The sequence below is a fragment of the Lissotriton vulgaris genome, chromosome 2_1 (genome assembly GCF_964263255.1).
Source record: "Lissotriton vulgaris chromosome 2_1, aLisVul1.2, whole genome shotgun sequence".
Taxonomy (NCBI): Eukaryota; Metazoa; Chordata; class Amphibia; order Caudata; family Salamandridae; genus Lissotriton; species Lissotriton vulgaris.
The window spans coordinates 555,491,717-555,514,704 of NC_141687.1; the positions used below are offsets into that span (position 1 = coordinate 555,491,717).

At 48.4% G+C, this 22,988-nt stretch overlaps 1 protein-coding gene across 1 annotated transcript in view; it reads right to left on the minus strand.

Moving 5' to 3' along the window:
* KANSL1L (KAT8 regulatory NSL complex subunit 1 like) overlaps positions 1 to 2,101 on the minus strand; it is a 2,604,205-nt gene extending 2,602,104 nt beyond the window's left edge. The window contains exon 1 of the mRNA XM_086954111.1: positions 1,013 to 2,101. Within this exon, the coding sequence (XP_086810237.1) occupies positions 1,013 to 2,097 (1,085 nt within the window). The 5' untranslated portion in view covers positions 2,098 to 2,101. The remainder of the gene's footprint in view (positions 1 to 1,012) is intronic.
* Positions 2,102 to 22,988: the final 20,887 nt, after the last annotated feature.

Below are 22,988 nucleotides of genomic sequence, written 5' to 3' on the forward strand. Positions count from 1 at the left end.
AGGTTGTGAGAAGAAACATTAAAGATGGCCAAGATTAGCATAGGGCTTACTAGGATAGTAGACATGGTGTCACAGATGCAAGGGTTCACATGGGACAATGGGTCAGTGTGAAGATTCGGCCAGGTAGTGGAAAGGATTGTAATAAGTTTTCACATCGCTGAAAATAAATGAATTATACTCTAATTCAGTTAAACTGAGGGATGAAAAGTGTGGCATCTGCGTAAGTTATTCTAGTACCCAGATCAAAGAAGTATGGAAGAGAGTGTGGAACCGGATGTAAATCTTTCTTGGTTGAGGATGAAGGATGAGTGTCAGGATGTTTTCTCAGGAAGTGAGACTGAAAATGAGAATGCAGGACTTTATGAGAGCAGTGGAGCAGAAAGTGAGGGATTGCAGTTGTAAGAGACAGCGCAATTAGCATTGAGGTTGCCACTCAATAAGTAGATGGTTACATTAGCCATTGAAATCATGTTACTAAATCTGGTAGGGTGGTCAAACTGCCTGATAAATTCAGAAATTTGAATTGAAGTGATGTCTTCATTTTGTTATTTTCATTTTATGTTTTTAATCTTATGTCAAGATGTTTTTCATTTTTTCAATAGTTGTTTAATTGTTGTTTCTAAGTAGGAAAATGTGTAATGCTGGTAGGCATTGTGTACCTGCGCTTGAATTGAGTGGGGATTTGTGTATTTGTGATTGTTGTACCTGGTGGTGTGTCTTATTCTAGAAGGGAGCAGCAGGGTTTTCAAGGTCAGACAGTTGCATGGTGGATTGGTATATGACTGCAGTTCTTTGTGGTTTTACTCTGTACACATAATAAATCTGACTGAAAGTCATCAAACAACCTCAACTTTACACATGTAAAATCATTTAGTTGAATCCTTTTTTTACATGAACACTTATTCCACAGTTTGTAAGAGCAATTGTCACAAGCCTTACCTTTTAAGGAGACAACGAAAATGTAACAAGAGTTAGACAAAATACATCAAATCAACAACAGACGTTTACATACCTGAAACTGTCTTGCTCTTTTGGGTGTTTATCCAAATCTTCATCTGAGCTACTTCCAGTAACATCCGAGTCGAGATTTCTCTCCATGTGAGAGAGCATTCCAGCAGAACAGTGTGCAAAGTCCCACAATTCATGAGAAGGCGGGAAACCCACGAAACCATTGGAGTCTCCTTCTGTACTGTTTTCCAGTTTAACAATGCTAGCTTCTGATTTGATATCATTACATTTGTTGGCACTGTTGTCTATACAACTGGGTAGCTTGTGTAAGAGTTGCATTCTCTGAAGCTGGTATTTAACAAAGCATCTCATTTGGTGGCTACAGTGTTCCACAACGTGCTTAGCCAAGAGAGCATGTAAATGCTTTTGTGTCTTTATGGCCCGGTTATCTAGCACATGCTGACGGCTTAGGCACTGCTGTAAACGAGTTTTTGCCTCCTTCTCTTTACTAGATATGGTACAGCTCTTGAGTACACCTGTAAATCCATGGAGAGATCGCTTGCTACACGGCAATACAACAGCACTTTTTGGCTTGCACTTCACAGCAATGCCATTACCTACCCAACTATTCCTGCCGTACAGTTTACAATTCGGGAGCTGGGCATCACTTGCACCACTTGACTCTGCCACATCCAAAAGTCTGTGCACATCAGCCAAAAGCTGGGTCACACTTCCTGGGAAGAGCTCTCTTTTGACCGGTGTTTCAGGCTTCGGGTGGTAAACTCCACCTAACTGTAATTGTGTCCCATTTTGGAATGAGCGCCTTAACTTACAAGAATCTTTCACTTCAAGGCTATATGGATTCAAAGAGCAATTTGAGTGCAACAAAAATACCGTTTGGAAGTGTGATGAAGACTGCAAAACAGAAGAGCCAACATGCTTTACGTTAGCAGGGTTTGTCCGCAGTGTGTGGTCAGAGCCAGGGTACCCAAGGCGATAGCAGCTGTTCTGTAGGACCATGCTCTGATCTGTGTAACATTGACTCCGGGTGCATTCAGTGGTGCTAGAATCTATAGACTCTGATGAAAAGGGAGAGGGAAGACGCATCTCATGCGCCTTTGAGACTGCCTCCGTCAGTGCTGGTGTCATCTTCGTGACCTCAGAAAGCTGCTCTATGGCAAACCTGTAGGGAAATCAATCAGAACAATGTAAGTACAGTTCCAGGTACTATCTGACTGTTAAATACATATTTTAAAGTCTTTTCCTTCCCTTCACAATATGCCGTTTTTATCTAAACAATTTTAATAAATGTTCTTGACAAAGTTTAATGGATATCCTTTAACCTATGTGTTAGAGCGGACATCCTTGGTATGGTATTCCCGCAAACCTTTTGCCTTCACACCTTCTGTTTTGCTAAATTTGTTTTGTTGGCTTTAGGACTTTGTGCATTTTACCAACTGCTAAAGTGCTTGTGCTCTCTCATTCTAATATAGTAGAATTGGCTTACACCTAATAGTCACATTTAATTTACTTCTACGTCCCTAGTAAAGTGGTACCCCCTGTACCCAGGCCCTGTAAAAAAGTGCAATTTGTGGGCTTGTAGCACTCATTGATCCTCCCACTAAAGTAGCCTTTTAAAACATATCTCTGGCCTCCCACTGCAGCCTATAGTGAACTTTTAAACTGCCATTTCAATACATTTGTCTCCCCTAAGGCAGGCCCTAGGGGCACATATGGCAGGGTGCACAGCATTTGAGAAGTAGGACAATGGTGCTTATGTTTTACATATCCTGGTAGTGGAAAAACTCCTGAAGTAATTTTTCACTACTGCAAGGCCTATCTCTCTGATTGACTAACACGGTGTTACCTTATTACATTTAATAAGTGCTAACCTTTGATTCGGAGCAGAGAGAAGCATTGTGGTTTGACTCAAATAAATTATAATGTAAAAACATGTTTAATGGTAAAGTCAGATTTTAAGACAATTCTGAAAATGCAACTTTTACAAAGTTGGTATTTTCTCGCCCTAACCATTTGTGCCTTCTGCCAGTAACCTGGGTGACAAGACTGGGAATGGCTCCGCTGTTGGGATTTGTGTCTTCCTACCATTGACACAAATGGGGACTAAGTGTTGGCAGGATGGGCCATCCTGCCAGGATGTGTGGAGCAGAGCTGTTCCTTCAATGGGCCTGCCTCCAGAACGCACAAAGGTACCGGGCGCCTTTTGTCAGACCAGACTTCTCTGAGCCTTGACAGAGGAAGGGAAGAACTTTCAAGAACCAGATGTTGGGTAGTATAAGGAAATCCCTTCATTTAACAGGCTGGCACCAGGTATAAATAGTATACCATCATATCACACTTCAGTACATGCCTGTACCTGTGGTCATTACAGAAGATGGACTGCCTTGTTCCCCAGAGGACTGCCCTTCTGCTACCAGAGGAAAGTCCTGCTGCTTGAGGCATGCCATGTTCCCCAGAGGACTGCCCTGCTGCTTGAGGTCTGCCTTTCTCATTGATAAGGAAGACTGGACCTGCTCACCTCATGCCAGGCTACCCATGCAACTCCAAGGGTCAATTGGCTGCCCTTCTGTTCTGAACTACAGGGATACACCAAGCTCTAGAGCCCTCCCTGTCCTCACTGTCCAGTTGATCTGCTGCAACAGGACCTGCCTGAGCCCTGCTGGCCTCAGCTAGAGTGAGTTCCTGATCCCCAAGAGGTGCTTCCCCAGGTTATATACTCTTGGCTGTCATCAGAGTGCATTCCTGTACAAGAAAAGGAGAAATCATGTCCTTTTGGGCTCTTCACGACTGCAAACAGGCCCATTCACACTGAGACTCTGCTGCCCGCAACGACCTCCAATGCAATGATAACTTTATTTCGGTCAAAGACCATAAAAGTGCAGATAAGATACATTTTTTTTTTTAAAGAATTAATCCAGGTATATTTACAATGACTTTAAACAAAACCTTTCCTTCGTCGCCACATTCCATGTAAAAAGCGAGAAACAGCAAAGACAATAGGTGGCGAGGTGTCGTGCATTAAAACTCTACAAGCCTGCATATATTGCCTGAAGCCCAAGTTTCTACATAGTGGGATCAACCAGCATTTTCTTATTGCAATATACGCTGGGCAGAAAAACATAACATGGGCAACATCTTCTCGAATGTAATTACATGCTGGGCAGGATACATTTTCTGTTTTAGCCCATTTCGAGGTAAATGCCCTAATTGGCAGGCATCCATACCTCAATTGAGTATATAATTTTCTAGCAAGAGGGGGTTGGACTACATCTCGGAATTCCTCCTGTCGAGGTACAGATTTCACTAAGAGGAACTCCACAGACAGCCTACCCTGGGTTGTTAATCGGTGTAATGCAAGTAGAATTTTCTCCCTCACCAGGGTTAACAGCTGTGCCCTAGGTATACTCGAGCAGCTCAACTCGGGGGTCTCCCATAGCTGGGGCAATCTAACATAGGTGGTGAGGCCCTTAATATGAGATAGCCAAGGAATATTTTTGTTTTTTATATGACCCCAGACCTCCAAAAATTCAGCTCTATAGGATACCAGTTCCGGTGCTGACCAGAATTTCCTCCAGTAGAGCAATGGCCGGGCAGCTACCAGTTCCTCTATGGACTCTAGTACCAAATCCAACCTCAAGGGGGTAAGTGGTGAACTTTGTGGTAGACCCACCAAATTCCTCATGAAGGATTGCTCAACCCTCAAGAGGCTATAGGTATTCTTGTGTCCCCAGAGTTCAGCGCCATACATAGCAGCTGTCCTCGCCTGGAGTCCATAAATTTCAAGGACTGTAGCTACTGGTTTAAATCCAGATGTTCTGTGGAACTTGCTGATACCCCCTACTATTTGCGATAGTCTAAGTGCAGATTTAGCAATTTGGTGACCCCAGCCAAAATCTTCTGTCAACGTGATACCAAGGTAGACAAAAGTCTTGACCCGTTCCAGGGGAATACTGTTCAAGACAGGGTTCAGACGGGTCTGCCTCGGGGGATTGAAGATCATGAACTTGGTTTTGTCCAAGTTGATCTCCAAACCCTGCGAGGCACAGAATGATACAAACCCATCCAGTACACGCTGGATGCCCGATGATGTTTTGGATAACAACAAAGTGTCATCCGCAAACATCAGGGCGGGCACCCGACCAGAGGCCAACCAGGGAGCGTCATTGTCTTTTACACCATTTAAGGCGTCCACAAGGCCAATAATGAAAAGGCTAAACAACGCGGGAGCCAGGACACACCCCTGTTGCACACCCCTAGATACGGGAAAACGGGCTGAAAGATCCCCATGTCTCCCACACCTAACCTGAGCATAATTGCCAACATGCAATCTAGTTAAGATGGTCAATAGGTAACCCTAATCTGCAAGTACTTTCCACAACTTTTCCCTGGGAACCAGATTGAATGCGGCCCGCAGGTCCACAAAGACAAGGTAGATGCTGCCACCCTCCACTCTTGCTGTTTTCCAGAATAAGACCTAGAGCCGAAAGATCTGGTCCAGGGTTGAGATGTCTGATCTAAATCCGGCCTGGAGAGTAGTCAGTAATTGGTGTTCCTCCATCCACCCTTGTATCCTGTCCAATATGATCCTATCCATTAGTTTTGTGTTACATCTATAAGGCTAATGGGCCTATAGTTTGATGGGGTTACCGGACAACCCTTCTTGTGAATGGGGACGATCTCAGCTCCCAACCAGGTGTCGGGTAAATCAAACCCCGTAAGAACCGCATTGAACAGGATAACCAGGTATGGTGCCCATATTTTGGGTTGAGATCGGAACAGGTCCCCAGGCAGTTTATCAAGGCCAGGAGCTTTATTGGGGGTCAGCCTTGCTATGGCAGATTCTACCTCCTTCAGGGTCATGATCTCTAATATTTCAGGGAGGTAAGTCTCTGGAGCTTCAAGGTAATCCACCTGCAACCTCGCGCCCGAGTCCCCCACCAGTTGATACTTGTGGTGGGGGTCTGGGTCGGAGGATGGCGAAAGGGCCACGTCTCCTTCCTGAAGCGAATTCGTCGTCCGAGTCGTTCTATGCTCTTGGGCAGATTTGGAACCTAGGTGATGGGCGTCAACAAATTCCATATTTGTATATAGTGCTCCGAAATGCGCCTCCCACACTGAGGGCGCAATATTCGGGAGAACGGCCTCCCCTCCCCCTCTTACACCTGAGCTAACAATGGCCCAGAATAACTTGGCATCCTTGAAAAGGAGCGTAAATCTCAATTCCTTCCACCTCATTTCCTCCCAATCCCTCTTACCTTTAATAATTGCCTTTTTATAGAGCTGTCTAGATAGCCTGATTCCTACACTATCTCTAGATTTGATTGCCGAAAGGAGATCCCTTTTCGCTTTCCTGCAGTTGTCATCATACCAGGGGTGTGTCTTCTTAGCCCCACACCGTTTATTCCCACTTACTGGGTAGAACAAATCCCCCAGTGAGAGAGCCAACTTCCTATGGATTTCTGCGGCTTGACCGTTGGGGGCGAGTCACCCATCTTAACCCCTTCGATGCTGATGACGAGCTAAGCTCGTCATCAGCCAAGGGTGGCGTGTGCGGATGACGAGCTGAGCTCGTCATGTAACGCGGTTTTGCGAAAACAGCCGCACAGCGCAAAAATGACCGCAGCAGCGATGCGGTTAATAATCCTAGGTACAGCCATCTTGTATATATCGGAAAGCCTACTAGGGGAGTCCTGAAAATAGGGCCATTTAACCCTACGCCTATTATTGGCTGCTGTGAGGGGCAAGATCTCAGTATTGGGTTTGGCATCAGGGTTTGACAACCCGCAGCTCCCTGGCTTGAGTGATAAAACAAGGGCATTATGGTCGCTATCTTTCCTCGGTAGGACGCTAAATTCCATCAAACTATCCCTATGTTTTGCTTCCATCATTATATAATCAATGATGGAAGTTTGTTCTACCCTTTTGAATGTGGCTGACCCCGGTCGGTCAGGGTCCAGCCTCCCGTTGCACGCCCGCAGAGACGTTGCAAGGGAGAAAGATTTAATTTGCAAGACCAGCGGGGTCCATGCCCTAACAGGGGGGATCTTAGGGTTAGAGATATGCCAAAACAAGTCTTCATCATCTTGCTCACCCAGCTCGGGGGTGGTCAAAGGCTCGAATTGACAGTTAAAATTGCCACCAAGGACTATTGCGATTGAGGGGTCAAGTGCCTGGATGAAGAGATCCAATACATTAATAGTATTTGATTCCTGTCCATTCCTGACTGGCCTTGAGTAAACATTTATTATGGCTAGTTGGGGCATGTTTAGGGGTGTCAGTAGCACACTTTGGACGTCTAGAGAGTTAGTTGGCAATTGGGCTGCCTGGACGCCTAAGTGCGTACCTACCCAGATCGATAAACCACCCGATGGGCAACCTCTACCTCTAGTGGTTGCCAGGATATCAAAGGTTGCATAACCTGGGCTGGCACTCTCCTCCAGTGCCTAGGTTTCCTGCATCAGGCAGATGTCGTGTGATGTCATAAAGGTACCCCACTCAGGCGTAAGTAGCTTATTTTTTAACCCGGCTACATTCCAGGAGAGGATTTTTATACTTCCATCAGCTACCTCAGGATTGAGTTGTAGTTTCCCTATTCCTGTATCGGGGGAGCTAACACTAGTGATAGTCCCTGGCTGGATTATCCCTTCTCTTATTTCCACACTAGGTACAGCCTCCATGTAAGTACAGTCTTCCAACTGGTACACAATTTCCCCCATTCCTCCCATTCCCACCTCAGTCAAGGGGTGAAGTACTATTTCTTCCCTGGGGGTAATAGTTATATCATTTTCCTCCGATACAATTGCAAGGGTAGATGTTCCACTGGAAGTATTTAGTAGGGAATTCTCATTCACAGGGCGTCAATCACACTCTTCTAAGCCTGATTAAACATTAAACCTATTTACTGACAGTATATTTTCAGATGCACACCAATTAGTTAAACCCCCGTTTTGAAAACGTTCACTATATAAGGGGCCCGATGGTGCATAGAAATAAGACAAAGGTAAAGGTACAATTGTTGACAATAAGTCCTTCCTTGGCCAGTCACAAATATATTCCACAGCCTTCCAATCCCCAAAATTGATAACTATGCAGTCCCCCCTCTCGGACTTTGGCTTTTTCCCCACCCAACTCACTCTTCTTGCAAAGAGGATTTCTGCACACACATGCATTTGCAGCGGTCGATTTCTATTTAGCCAAAAAATGCTTTTATTTTTGAGCTCAGCATAAGATTCCTTTCTGCCATGAGCCAACGGAGGAACTCCCGCCTGGACCACCACAGAAGGTGATGATTCAGGGGGGGTTCCAGAACTGGTAAGACAGGCTGAGTAGGAGCAAGTGGGGTCCCAAGCACAGCTCGATTTTGGACAGCTTGCCTACTTGGTTCAGCTTGATGTATCCTATCCTTCTGTTGTTCTCGTTCTGCTACTCTCGTATTAACTGAGGGGGGATGAGGAGCAGGCCCTGCTGACTTAGTCAGAGCTGTAGTTACAATTGTGTTATCCTTCTGAATAGCGTTAACATTCACATTGGGAAGTACATTAGGAATAACATCTAGTACACGTTCCCTCACACCATTTGACGTCTTACTCTTTGGATCATTAGCTCGGTTTCCCACTTTCCCCTGTATTGAGGCGAGGGATAACTCAAGGCATACAAGTGTTGTGTCAATTGAGTCTAGTGTATCATAAAGTGGGTGGCATACTCTTTTGATTGTGTATTCCAATTTTGCCCAAAAAGACGGACCCATCTCTTTTAGTGCTTCATCCCCACGGTGGGCGAGTATCTCCTTCATTTACAAGTTGTGTTCCAGTAGAATTTTGGGGAGAGGTTAGTGTCAAATTCCACTTCGGTGAGGCCACGTTCGTAGTTCTTACTTTCTTCCCCTTCGCTTGAGTTTGAGCCCCGGTTCGCTTCCTTTTGGATGCCAAACTTGATGGTTGGTGCGGTTTGCTCAATTTGGCGTTACTAGCTGACCAGGTCTTAATATTTGGCGAACACACACCCCTTACTAAAAGAATACAATTTTCCATAGATCTTAGGCCCTTCCCTGGACGGATCACCACCTTATTCCTTTCAGTTGGTTGTTGAAGAACCGGGGAGATCCCGTGCCTAGACAACATACTGTGGAACGACTCTGGTCGAAGCTGCCGGTTGACAGTTGGGTTGAAGAGCTAGCTATAACTCGCCCTGACCCTGTAGATGACCCCAATGTTGCTGATCAACACCTGGCTAATTGGCTCACCAACTCTCTTGATCTATTGATTCCTAAAAAAAGGAGGCTTATCAGGGAGAGAAGAATCGCCTCTGCCCCCTGGTACACTCCGGAACTTAGGAGTTGTAGAACTTCTTGCAAAAGGCTTGAACGTGCCTGGAGGAGAGAGCAGACGGAAGAAAGCCGGGCTAATTATAAAAGAGAGATGAGGAAATACAAAAGTGCACTGAAGGAGGTCAAAAAGAATTTCTTTAGTGATAGGATTGAGAGGGCAAGTAATTCTCCAAGAGAATCGTTTAAAATTTTTAAAGAACTTTTGAAAGCCCCGGTCCCGCCAGTCATGCATGCTAATCCTAAAGATAAATGTGAAGAACTGGCTAGTTTCTTCCATTCAAAAATAGATACAATCCTATCCTCTCTGCCCGCTATGCCTCAAATCTCTGAGTCGGCTGCTGGTCCAATAAGCTGTCTGACCGAACTTGTCTCCTTTGGCCCCTTCTCTGAAGAGGAGGTCACAAAGGTCTTGTTGGAGATGAAGAGTGGTTCTCCGAGTGATCCAGTGCCTATGAAACATCTTAAACTTGTGGCTAACACTCTGTCAGCTCCGCTAACTGACCTTATTAACCTTTCTCTCTCTCATGGCATAGTCCCTCAGAGATGGAAAAGGGCAGTAGTAAAAGCCTTACTGAGAAAAACCAGGATTGGATCCCGCCAATTTGACCAACTTCAGGCCAATCTCGCTTCTGCCGGGGTTTTCTAAAATCGCCGAGAAGCTGGTTAACCGTCAGCTTTCGTACTATCTTGAGTCCAACCACCTGTTGGGAGACTCCCAGACTGGTTTCCGTCCCGGCCAGGGAACGGACACAGCCCTGCTGGCGGTTGTGGAGGAAGCAAGGAGCACTCTTGATACTGGTGGATCAGTGGCAGTGATCCTCCTGGACTTGAGTGCTGCCTTTGACACCGTGAGTCATCAGGTGCTCCTCCAACGCCTGTCAGAGGTAGGTGTCTCAGGGACGGCCCTGAAATGGTTGGGATCCTTCCTCTCCAAGCGTTTCTACCGGGGAGCGTCGTTTACGACGTAACTTTTAGCGCGCAGTGCTATTACAACGCGGTTTTTAAATCGCATTCTATTGCAACGCATGACTCTGGGGGGCGCTCAAGGATAGGGAATACTTTTAATTTACTATCCAACACCTTCCCTAGTGTCAACGGGGACTGGTGTTGGAATAGTAAATTAAAATATTCACTATCCAACACCCCTTTGTATTATGCATTGTAAAAGAATGCGTTATAAAAACCGCGTTGTTACAGCATGCGTGCTAAAAGCATGTGTTGTAACAACGTACATCCGTTTCTACCAAGTCTGGGAAGGGGCAGAACAGTCTTCCCTATTCCCTCTTCAATGTGGAGTCCCGCAGGGCTCATCGCTGAGCCCTACTTTGTTCAATGCATATATGACTCCACTTGAAAGAGTGGTAGCCCCTTCGGGGCTGAAGATCATCAGCTATGCTGATGATACTCAGCTGGTGGTGGGCCTCACTCAGCTGGCGGAACAACCTAACGTGTTACATGACTGCCTGGCCAATGTCTACCAATGGATGTCCAACTCGGCTCTAAAGCTCAATGGAGGAAAAACTGAGCTGATGCTCTTGGGCAACTCCAGTCCCTCCATTATTGCCAGCTGTTGGCCCCGGTCTCTTGGCGATCCACCATCTCCCAAGAAGGAGATCAAGTCCTTGGGAGTATGGTTGGAGGAAGATCTGTCCTTTAGGACCCACGCCAGGAAGACCGCGGGGGTTTGCTTCGGTCTACTAAAGTCAGCCCGAAAGGTGTTACCACTGCTTCCGGATCCAGCTAAGAAGCTTTTGATGCGTGGTTTAATCCTTTCAAGGCTCGACTTTGGAAATGCCCTGTTTCTTGGTGCCCCTGAAGCGACCTTTAAAACTCTCCAACAGGTGCAAAACGCAGCTGCCAGAGTCTTGATGGAGATCCCTAGAAGGCAGTCCGCAGCCCCGGCCCTCAAAGCGCTTCACTGGCTCCCTGTTAAGGAGCGGGTGAAATTCAAGGCGCTGTGTACGGCCCATAAAATTCTACATGGCAAAGGCCCCCCCATCCTTTTTAATATGGCCCGTCCTTATAAACCCCTACGCCCTCTGTGCTCGGACCAGCAACATCTTTTGCAATCTGCGAGAGTCAGGAGAGCCCGGACTGGGGGCAGGCGCTTCTCGGTACAGGTGGCATCTCTGTGGAACTCTCTGCCCCTTAAGATTCGCTCAGAGCCCAAGATCCTACTATTTAGGAAACTCCTTAAAACCTACTTGTTTCCACAGTAGTGAGTAATCGAGTCTCTCCTTCCTTTGGTCTGTCGCGCCGGGATGCCCCCGGGTAAGCTGAGCGCGTTACAAGTTTCATATAATAATAATAATAATAATAATCTTACATCCTTTTCAGTAGCCGGGAGATCTAGATTGCATATCAGAGGGTCAACAGATTGGGCTATTTGACTTATCTCTACATCCTCCAAAGAGGATATTGTGTCATGGGTATTGATCTGCGAGGGAACTGGTGACCTAGCTTTCGCCAAACTTCCCATAGAGGATCTCTTATCAAAAGCAATATCAAGGGATAGTCTCTTCTCTGTTAGTTGAATATCCCGGGCTAGTGCGGAAGACACTCTAACAAGGAAATTGTCCAGCGTTCCCATTAGTGACCCTCCAGTGGATTTCCTATTACTCTCGCCATTAAGTGGTTGGGTAGACATAATGTACGATTGAACAGCTAAGAAACCTCCTTCCCAGTGTGGAGTAATACCCACTCACTGTAGGGCAATAGTCTTATATCACACACTAACCTTGTTATCGATGTTGGAGGGGTGGCTCGTCCCGTCCTTGGCCGTGCTAGAGCGGGCTAAAACGGACCCGCCCTTGGTGTTCCTGCGACGCGGGGGCTGCGCTGGGATTTAAGGCACCTCCGGGCGCGGAAATTGCGGTGGTGGGCTCGGCCGCAAAGGAGCCTGGGACCCGTAGTCCTTGTCCTCCTCTCAGCGGCCGCAGCTGTGAAGTGGCGGCGGCGGAGGGGGGGGGTCCGGAAACACAACTGCCCACCAGCAAGGACAGCAAGGCAAGGTAGGTTAAAGCCCTGCACAGTTTGTAGAATGTGTATGTAGATATAGCGACTTTCCCTAAAGCGGGACACAAGCACCACCAAAAGACCACTAATGTACCTCTTTGTGTAAAACGTTGCTATCAAACCACCAGAAAGGTGCTTTCCCTCGTTCATTCCTGTTTCTCCTGCTCACCGAGCATTCAGCGAGCCTTCAACAAGCCTTTTGAGGAAGCGGCGTCGTGTACACACAGCGAGCCGCAGACAAGCTTGCAGACAAAACCAATCTGCTGCGGACCGCCAAGCACCAGCCGGCTGCCTCCAGGCAATCTGCTCCGAGCTACGAGCCTGGGTGGTCAGAATCGCACACCGCCTCCAGCAAGTTTTCCTTTCCCAGCATCCACTCTCGAGCCGCCGTCGAGTCTGCTGAGTCCGCCGCCAAAAAGCCTTCGCCCTGCCGGTCTGATGGTTGGGAGTACAACCGTGAGTAATTCCGCCGTAATTCCCGCCGTGCTACACCGGTTAGCTTACCCCTAATAGTCACATTTAATTTACTTGTACGTCCCTAGTAAAGTGGTAGTCCCTGTACCCAGGGCCTGTAAAAAAAGTGCTACTTGTGGGCTTGTAGCACTCATTGAGCCTCCCACTAAAGTAGCCTTTTAAAACATATCTCATGCCTCCCACTGCAGCCTATAGTGAACTTTTAAACTACCATTTCAATACATTTGTCTCCCCTAAGGGAGGCCCTAAGGGCACATATGGCAGGGTCCACAGCATTTGAGAAGTAGGACAATGGTGCTTATGTTTTACATATCCTAGTAGTGGAAAAACCCCTGAAGTCATTTTTCACTACTGCAAGGCCTATCTCTCTGATTGAATAACACAGTGTTACCTTATTACATTTAATAAGTGCTAACCTTTGATTCGGAGCAGAGAGAAGCATTGTGGTTTGACTCAAATAAATTGTAATGTAAAAACTTGTTTAATGGTAAAGTCAGATTTTAAGACAATTCTGAAAATGCAACTTTTACAAAGTTGAATTTTCTCGCCCTAACCATTTGTGCCTTCTGCCAGTAACCTGGGTGACAAGACTGGGAATGGCAAATTTTAACAGGAGGGGGGAGAGAGAGAGTCAGTGGATTCAGTCTCCCTAGTCATACGAATAAACAAAGTGGAATCCACTCAAAGTGATAGTGATCCCTAGAGTGATGGGGAACACACAGTGTTGTTTAAATGCCCCTCACACACCAACAGGCCCCTTGGTGTCATGCTTGATCATCGGGGCCTTCGCACCCCTCTACGGGATGCGGCGTGCTACGACTCGCGGATACGCAGGAGCACTTGAAGTGAACTATGTGTGGGGGTGTGTGTTTTTACAAAAGTGTGAGTGAGGTGAGGTGAAAAAAGTGAGTGGTTAAAAAATACCTGGCACGTGGGAAAAAAAAAAAATACTTTATTAAATCCCCGGCTGGTATTATTAAAACGAAAGTGCAGAGCGTGGTTTTGATAGATACGTATTAGGGTATCAGACCACTATATCAAAGAGTCAACATGTTTCGGAGGTCAAAGCCCCCTTCTTCAGGACAAGGGTTAATGCACTTACCCTCCCCTTACTCACATGTAAAATGTAAAAGTGTACAAAAAATTAAAATTACCACAATGTGTAATGTTCCTAACAATGTTAAATGTTAGTGAGTGTCGTTGCGCCCAGTTGGCGTAAGAACCTGTGGAGACAAAATCATAGATAAACATATAGATCTATATTTCACAGGTTAAAGGAGAAGAATCAAGCTTCTCTGAAAAAACATCAGGTAGAACCAAAAATAATGGGACCATGGAAAGGAAAAAGAAAAAGAACACTACAAACATACACACACACAACACCAAATTTACTCTCTGCTCAGATGGAAGGAGAGCAAACAGAAAGGAATAAAAGTCTTACTTAAAGTTCCCAAATACAGGACTTCATGAGCCTTAGCGTATATTGGGGAATCCTTCCTTTCTTATCAGAAAACCTAAGAAATCAATATCAGGGGTTCAGTAGGAAGACTTTGTCATCAATGCACCAGAAGTACAGAGAACAACTGCTTCTCTCAATGATCTATAACTCACGGTTACTGCAACAGCTAATCACCTGCCTTCCCTCAACGCGGCTCCGATGAAGTGAGCTACGAAGGAAACAAGGCCCTTATATATATTGTGCCTGTAGGTAATTGGTGCTAATTAATTGAATAATGCAACCCGGGGGAGTGCCCAAATACGGAGATAACAACCTCCGAGCGTCCGGTGATGCGCTAGCGCCTTTCACTACTCTGTCGCGCATGCGCATTACCGCTCCAGAGGTACGCATGCGCGGCGAGCGAGGCTGCCGCGCATGCGTCGGCGGAGACACTTCGTTTAAACACGGAGCAGTCGGTTTTACAGGTAAATGCCTGTTGATGAATGGCGCTTCAACAGTAAATGCACAATGACACGCATTTGGGTGATAAAATAAAGTATGCGCATATAAGGCAGTGCATTGGGCAATTTTACAGCTAGAGGCTGAGCAAAATATAAGCAACAAGCACAACAGTGGTGAATTAAACTACCTTATGGAAGTTTTTGGATCACAATTAATTAAACTGCCTTCAAAGTTGGACTCAACAGACGGTGATAGTTTAACAGAACTTAGTTGTAAAAGAACTTAGTTGTGCAGAACTTAGTTGTGAAGAGGGGAAAACTCATGGAACATGGTCCCTACCAAAAGGGATACATCCTCAATCACAACTAGGTAGTACCTCGTTATACTGGTGTATTGACCCAGACGAACCCCGCAGATATATTTGTTGGATGTAACCACAGATTGTGATGGGTAGTCAGAAGGGGTTTTTTATCTGAGATAAATGAGTGAATGAGTTACAGTGGACAATAATAGAACAACTACCCTCAGAGATGGGTCTCCTGGAGAAAGAGCAAAGGTGGGTGTTTCGGTTGGGAACCGACACCACTGGGCTGAACGACTCCATTCCATGGAACCTTCTCAGATAAAAAACCCCTTCTGACTACCCATCACAATCTGTGGTTACATCCAACAAATATATCTGCGCAATATCGCCATTGTCTAACCCGGGGTGGTGTGGAGTGCAAAAAAACGATGGATTTGGGCCCAGATCTTTGGACTGGGTTGAGTGTGTGACATTGATCCACATTCGGTCCATCACCTGTTGCTTTTGCAAATTCCGCCCTAAGTGCGCTGGGGATGCCCAGACGTGGGTCCCAGGCACTCCACACCACTGGAGTCAAGCTAGCCGGGCTGATGAGAGGTGTTACCTCGAAACCGGTCCGGTCCTCGGATGCTTGATTCCGTTCTGGGAAGGACATGGCTTTTGTAGTTCGGACTGGACTGTTCCCATGGGGCACAGGGTCAGAGCTGATTTGCATATCGCCATTGTCTAACCCGGGGTGGTGTGGAGTGCAAAAAAACGATGGATTTGGGCCCAGATCTTTGGACTGGGTTGAGTGTGTGACATTGATCCACATTCGGTCCATCACCTGTTGTTTTTGCAAATTCCGCCCTAAGTGCGCCAGGGATGCCCAGACGTGGGTCCCAGGCACTCCACACCACTGGAGTCAAGCTAGCCGGGCTGAAGAGAGGTGTTACCTCGAAACCGGTCCGGTCCTCGGATGCTTGATTCCGTTCTGGGAAGGACATGGCTTTTGTAGTTCGGACTGGACTGTTCCCATGGGGCACAGGGTCAGAGCTGATTTGCATATCGCCATTGTCTAACCCGGGGTGGTGTGGAGTGCAAAAAAACGATGGATTATGACCCAGATCTTTGGACTGGGTTGAGTGTGTGACATTGATCCACATTCGGTCCATCACCTGTTGTTTTTGCAAATTCCGCCCTAAGTGCGCTGGGGATGCCCAGACGTGGGTCCCAGGCACTCCACACCACTGGAGTCAAGCTAGCCGGGCTGATGAGAGGTGTTACCTCGAAACCGGTCCGGTCCTCGGATGCTTGATTCCGTTCTGGGAAGGACATGGCTTTTGTAGTTCGGACTGGACTGTTCCCATGGGGCACAGGGTCAGAGCTGATTTGCATATCGCCATTGTCTAACCCGGGGTGGTGTGGAGTGCAAAAAAACGATGGATTTGGGCCCAGATCTTTGGACTGGGTTGAGTGTGTGACATTGATCCACATTCGGTCCATCACCTGTTGTTTTTGCAAATTCCGCCCTAAGTGCGCTGGGGATGCCCAGACGTGGGTCCCAGGCACTCCACACCACTGGAGTCAAGCTAGCCGGGCTGATGAGAGGTGTTACCTCGAAACCGGTCCGGTCCTCGGATGCTTGATTCCGTTCTGGGAAGGACATGGCTTTTGTAGTTCGGACTGGACTGTTCCCATGGGGCACAGGGTCAGAGCTGATTTGCATATCGCCATTGTCTAACCCGGGGTGGTGTGGAGTGCAAAAAAACGATGGATTTGGGCCCAGATCTTTGGACTGGGTTGAGTGTGTGACATTGATCCACATTCGGTCCATCACCTGTTGTTTTAGCAAGCCTCCAGCGGCACTTCCGCCCCTACCACCTCCACCATAATGTCCGCCAAACTAACCCAGTACGCTCTGATTTTAGGGCAGTCCCACAGAATGTGGAAGAAGGTGCCTTCTTCTCCACAGCCTCTCAAGCAGAATTGTGTGCCCGCAAACCCCATCCTATACTGAACCGTTCGCGGGGTATAGGACCTGTGGAGGATGCGCAGCTGGACCAATCGGAATCTAGCCCGAATTGCCACCTCTCGCGGACACTGCAGGGCCTCATTCCAGTCGTCATCCTCCAATAAACCAAGGTCCGACTCCCACTTTTCCCTCAGTGGACCCAGTATGTCCGGAATGTTATTAATAAGCTTCTTGTAAGTAAGTGAGATGGGTTTATCGATCATAGGATCCAACAGAAGCCTGTCCTCCAGCGGGGCATATTCAGGGAGCTGGTCCCCAGGTGTCATGTGTGTGAGCAGGGCGTTTTTAAATTGTTGATAATATAAGAATTCGCAATCTCCCATATGGAAATTCACCCGCAAGGTCGCAAAATCCACCAATTGCCCCCTCTTCCATACGTCTCCCAGTGTTTCTATACCTATTAGGCTCCATTGGCGCAGGTCTCGGAGTTTCACAACCTCTCGGAGAAAGTCACCTTTCCAAAGAGGAGTTTGTTCTGTTAGCTTCGCCTCCTACCGAAGCAACTTCGTTGCCCGCCTCCACACCCCTACCACCGCGGCGGTTTGCGGGGGCAAGGACCTGCCACGCCTTGTCGTCGAGTACAGGGCCGCCAGATAAGTGTCCGCACCTAGGGCCATACGGTCAACCCAGTAAGCGGGTTCCTCCTGTGAGGCAAACACCCAACCATTCACATTGACCAACTGTGTGGCCCAATAATATAGGCGAATATCGGGAAGTGCCAGTCCCCCTTCATAGGGGCTGCGGTGCAATTTTCGGAGGGCAATCCTCAAATTGTCAATTTTTAAACTTTTTTGCAAATAAATTTTAAAATGAAAAAAACATGGTATTTGTTTTCTGTACCTTACTCTAAAACAAGCATTTACAATGCAATAGGTCTCGCAGCATTAAAGTTCTAGTTTTTGTCATTGTATATAACAATCTTTTGCATAAATTCTTTGTTAAAGTCTATATTGATGTTTGATGATTATTTGGAAGTTGTTACTTGTTGTTGAATAGCTAGCAATGCTGTCAAACATATTTATAGTCATTTTTTTTGTGCATTTGTTAGTTAGTATTGTAATAGTGAACAATGTTATTTATATTTGTGTTGTAAAGTTCAGGGCGCTGTAGAGTGCAGGGCGCTGTAGAGTGCAGGGCGCTGCAGTGTGCTGTAGAGTGCGGTGCGCTGTAGAGTGTGGTGCGCTGTAGAGTGCGCTGTAGAGTGTGGTGCGCTGTAGAGTGCGGTGTGGAGTGCGGTGCGCTATGGAGTGCGGTGTGCTGTGGAGTGCGCAGTGCTGCGGGGCGCTGTAGAGCGCGGTGCGCTGTAGAGTGCGGGACACTGTAGAGCACGGGGCACTGAGGGGCGCTGTAGAGTGCGGGGCACTGTGGGCGCTGTAGAGTGTGGTGCGCTGTAGAGTGCGGTGCGCTGTAGAGTGTGGGGCGCTGTGCGCTGTAGAGTGTGGGGCGCTGTGCGCTGTAGAGTGCGGGGCGATGTAGAGTGCGGGGCGCTGTAGAGTGCGGGGCGCTGTAGAGTGCGGGGCGCTGCGGGGCGCTGTAGAGTGTGGGGCACTGCGGGGCGCTGTAGAGTGCGGGCGCTGTAGAGTGCGGGGCGCTGTAGAGTGCGGGGCGCTGTGCGCTGTAGAGTGCGGGGCGCTGTAGAGTGCGGGACGTCGTGCGCTGTAGAGTGCAGGGCGAGGCAGGTCGCGGGGCGCCGTAGAGTGCGGGGCGGCGCGGGGCGCTGTAGAGTGCGGGGCGCTGTAGAGTACGGGGCGCTGTAGAGTGTGGGCGCTGCGGGCGCTGTAGAAAGCAGGCGCTGTAGAGTGCGGGGCGTTTTAGAGTGCAGGGCGCTGTAGAGTGCGGGGCGCTGTGGGGCGCTGTAGAGTGCGGGCGCTGCCGGGCGCTGTAGAGTGCGGGGCGCTTTAGAGTGCGGGGTGCTGTGCGCTGTAGAGTGCGGGTCGCGGCGGGTCGCGGGGAGCTGTAGAGTGCAGGGCGCTGCAGAGTGCGGGGCGCTGCAGAGTGCAGGGCGCTGCAGGGCGCTGTACAGTGCGGGGCGCTGTAGAAAGCGGGGCACTGCCGGGCGCTGTAGAGTGCGGGCGCTGTAGAGTGCGGGGGGCTGCGGGGCGCTGTAGAGTGCGGGGCGCTGTAGAGTGCGGGGCGCTAAGGGCGCTGTAGAGTGTGGGGCACTGTGGGGTGCTGTAGAGTGCAGGGCGCTGTGGGGCGCTGTAGAGTGCGGGGCGCTGTAGAGTGTGGGGCGCTGTAGAGAGCGGTGCTGTAGAGTGTGGGGCGCTGTAGAGCGCAAGGCGCTGTGGGGCGCTGTAGCGTGCGGGCGCTGTGGGGCGCTGTAGAGCGCGGGGCGCTGTAGAGTGCGGGGCGCTGACAAATATGTAGTCACACGCTATAAATCTTAAAAAAGCCAGCTGCCCCTGAACAAGTAAGAATGAAACTAAAACTTACAAACTGCAACAAACTAACGAACTGTGGAAGCGCGTGTGTAAATCTGATTCGGCGCTGTAGAGTGCGGGGCGCTGTAGAGTGGGGGGCGCTGTAGAGTGGGGGGCGCTGCAGGGCGCTGTAGAGCGCGGGGCACTGCGGGGTGCTGTAGAGTGCGGGCGCTGTAGAGTGTGGGGCGCTGTAGAGTGCGGGGCGCTGCAGAGTGCAGGGCGCTGTAGAGTGCGGGCCGCTGTAGAGTGCGGGGCGCTGTAGAGTGCAGGGTGGGGCACGGGGCGCTGTAGAGTGCGGGGCGCTGTAGAATGCGGGGCGCTGCAGAGTGCGGGGCGCTGTAGAGTGCGGGGCGCTGTGGGACGCGGTAGAGTGCGGGGCGCTGTAGAGTGCGGGCAGTGCTTAATTTGTGCCGGTGCTTGCCGGTGCTTAGCATCGGCACTTAATTATCAGGGCCGGGTCTACACGAGTTTAGTGCCCTTAATTGATTTTATAGTATTACGTGGCGCACAGAGTGAGTGCAGCCCTGATGTTCTACGTCATAAGTGTTGTGCTGTTGTTACTGTAGAGGTATGTTCATGAAGTACTGTCTGCTCCACGACTAAGCCACAGCACACGCTTTTCACTTACTTTGTATTTCAGTCTAATAATGATCAATCTCATTATCTCTTGACGACGTGTTGAATGCAGAGGCTGTGGCTCAATGTTGCCAGCCCTGTGGGCGGGACACTGAGTTGGGCAGGGCTTTGGTGACGGTCTTCTGCGGGGGTTGGGGCTGTGCGCGGCAGCAGGCAGCGTGCGCAGATATTTTTTTAGAGTGAATGCGCGCGCATATGCTGCTTTGTCACCACGCCCCAGGCCCCAGCATACCCGCACGGCCCTTCACCTCACCGAGTCATCATCGTGGACGGCCGCCCTCGCTCCCTCTGTCTAGTGAGAGGCCAGCGCGATCTGGACGACGTTGGTGGTTATACTAAAGTTACAACCAGTCAGGCAGCACAGCATCAGGTGAGGCAAGGCCTGGTGGTAGGCCTAATCATCAGTTAAAAATAAATAAAGGTACGCAGCAGCACGCACCAGTGAGGGCGAGGCTGCCGCCCTTCCCTGATCAGTTAATGAAGCTGCGCAGCAGCCTGCCTAAGAGTCGAGTAATGATTGTTATCCTGAGTGAGTGAGAGTCCGACTGTTTAATGTATTTTTCAATTCGACTGATAATATGTTGATTGAGTGTGGCGTGCCTGTGGGTGATTATGATGATTCGACTGGTGATCACACCGATGATATATGTTGATGACGATGGCGTGGCCCGGACGCCCGGTGGCCACGGGCCCTTAGTTTGATGTTGAGGTTGGATTCTGTTTTGGTTTCCGTTTTACAAGTCTGTGGGTGACGGTGACCTAACCACAAGACCGAAGGCTGAGTGTATGATGCCAATTTAGGACCATATTCCACATATTACCCATTATGTATTTTTAAATTATTTATTTTGGGGTAGTTACCTAACTTTATTCTAACTATCGGCCCATATCTCTTCTCCCGGTCTTTTCTAAGATCCTTGAGAGGCACATCCACTCTGCCCTCACCACATTTACTGAAGCCAACTCCCTCTTACACCCCTCTCAATCGGGTTTCAGGGCAGGATACTCCACCGAAACTGCTCTTCTAGGAGTAACTGAGAGGATTAGGAAACTCCTAGATGATGGCCAAACGGTCGCACTCATTCTGATAGACCTGAGTGCGGCCTTTGATACCATTTCTCACAATAATCTACTGGCCACACTCAAGAGAAATGGTATTGGGGGTGCAGCATTGGAATGGATTAGGTCTTTCCTTCTTTCATAACGTACGTTTCAAATTGCTTCTTTCCTTGCATGCTCTGACACGTTTAGTGCCCCACATGGAGTGCCCCAGGGCTCGATTTTGAGCCCTTTGTTTTTTAACCTTTACCTTCGCCCATTGGCTGATCTAGCAGAAAGGTCTGGACTCTCCCTAATGACTTATGCGGATGATTCGCAAATAATTTTTTCATTATCAAAATCCGATCACCTAGCCCCTTCTCTACTTAAACTCAGACTCCATGAAATCTTCGGCTGGATGTCTAACAACCAGCTGAAGCTAAATGGGGAAAAAAACGAGATTCTCCTTCTGGGGAAAAACAAAGATTTATGGAGTTCTTCCCACTGGCCGGCCATTTTAGGTGATCTCCCTACACCAGTCACTCAAGTTAGAAATTTGGGGGTTACCATCGACAATGCACTTTCTATGAAACAACAAGCAAATAAAGTCGTTGGTATATGCTTTACTATCATGAAATGGCTGCGTAAAATCCTGTGGATGCTGCCCCCTGCTACCCAGAAGACCGTAGTCAATGCACTCATTACATCTCGGCTTGACAACGGCAACATCCTTTACCTGGGCTCAAATCAGGCGGTCCTAAGACGCCTGCAACTTGTCCAAAATTGCGCCGCAAGATTACTGTGTAAAATCCCGAAAACGCCTGGGTATCAAAACACCTTAGGGAACTTCACTGGCTCAGGGTCGAGAACCGGGTTAGGTTCAAAGCCCTGAGCTACATGTTCAGGATCAAAGCCGGCACGGCACCTAAATATTTGCAAGAGCTAGCCAGTCCCTACCTTCCTACACGTAATTTGTGCTCCCTATCCGCAGCCAACTTTGGGGTGCCCGGAGTTAAACTGACAAGAATGGGAGGGAGGTCCTTCTTCCATCTATGTCCCATCCTATGGAACTCACTCCCTTCTCACATCCGTAAAGAGGACAATTATGCAAGATTCAGGAGAAACATCAAGACCTGGCTTTTTGAGAAATGATTTGTCCACTTTCTGCTTTACATACCTTTTTGCTCATCTACAATGTCTCGGCGCCGGGAAACCCTTTGTGGGTAGCTGCGCGCATTAAAAATGCAAAAAATAAATAAATAAATAAATTGCACCTAACAATTGGCACTGGTGGTTGTAATTAGACTATATAAGTTGTTTACCTTTCTTTCATGAATAAATGTTTGATAAAAATAATGTAAATCTGAGATGACATTGGCAGTCGCAAGTTAAGCGCTGTGAGCTCCGAGCCACCTACCTCGAATCCCTCTTCATCCTTTATGGTAAATAACGTGCATGCATCACCCTGCCATTCAGGACCCCTAAAGAAAAGGGGGCGCTGCTGATCCTGAGGGGGCCCAGACTTGGGTGTGCAGTGCCCTGAGGGTGGACCGAGTGCAGGAGGACTGGAAGGTTGCCCAGGTCCTGCAGGTGAGAGGGAGGGAGCTCAGCTGCCCTGGACATGCGTTGTGCTGTGCGGCCTCCGAGGCGTCGCACTCTGACCAGCCTGCAGGTATTGCACATATGAGTAGGGAGCTGTTAGTGCGCAATTACACATGTGGACATGTCTAGACATGGCCACTAAATCGAAATACTCAAAAGATTTCCATGAGTACACCTGGAACCCTGCAACAGTTGTCCAGACGTTCCAGGGAAAATGCAGGTGAATTCCCAAAATTTGATAATTTGCACCCAGGTGCAGCTGTAAAACTGCAGCTGCAGATTTCTAGTTT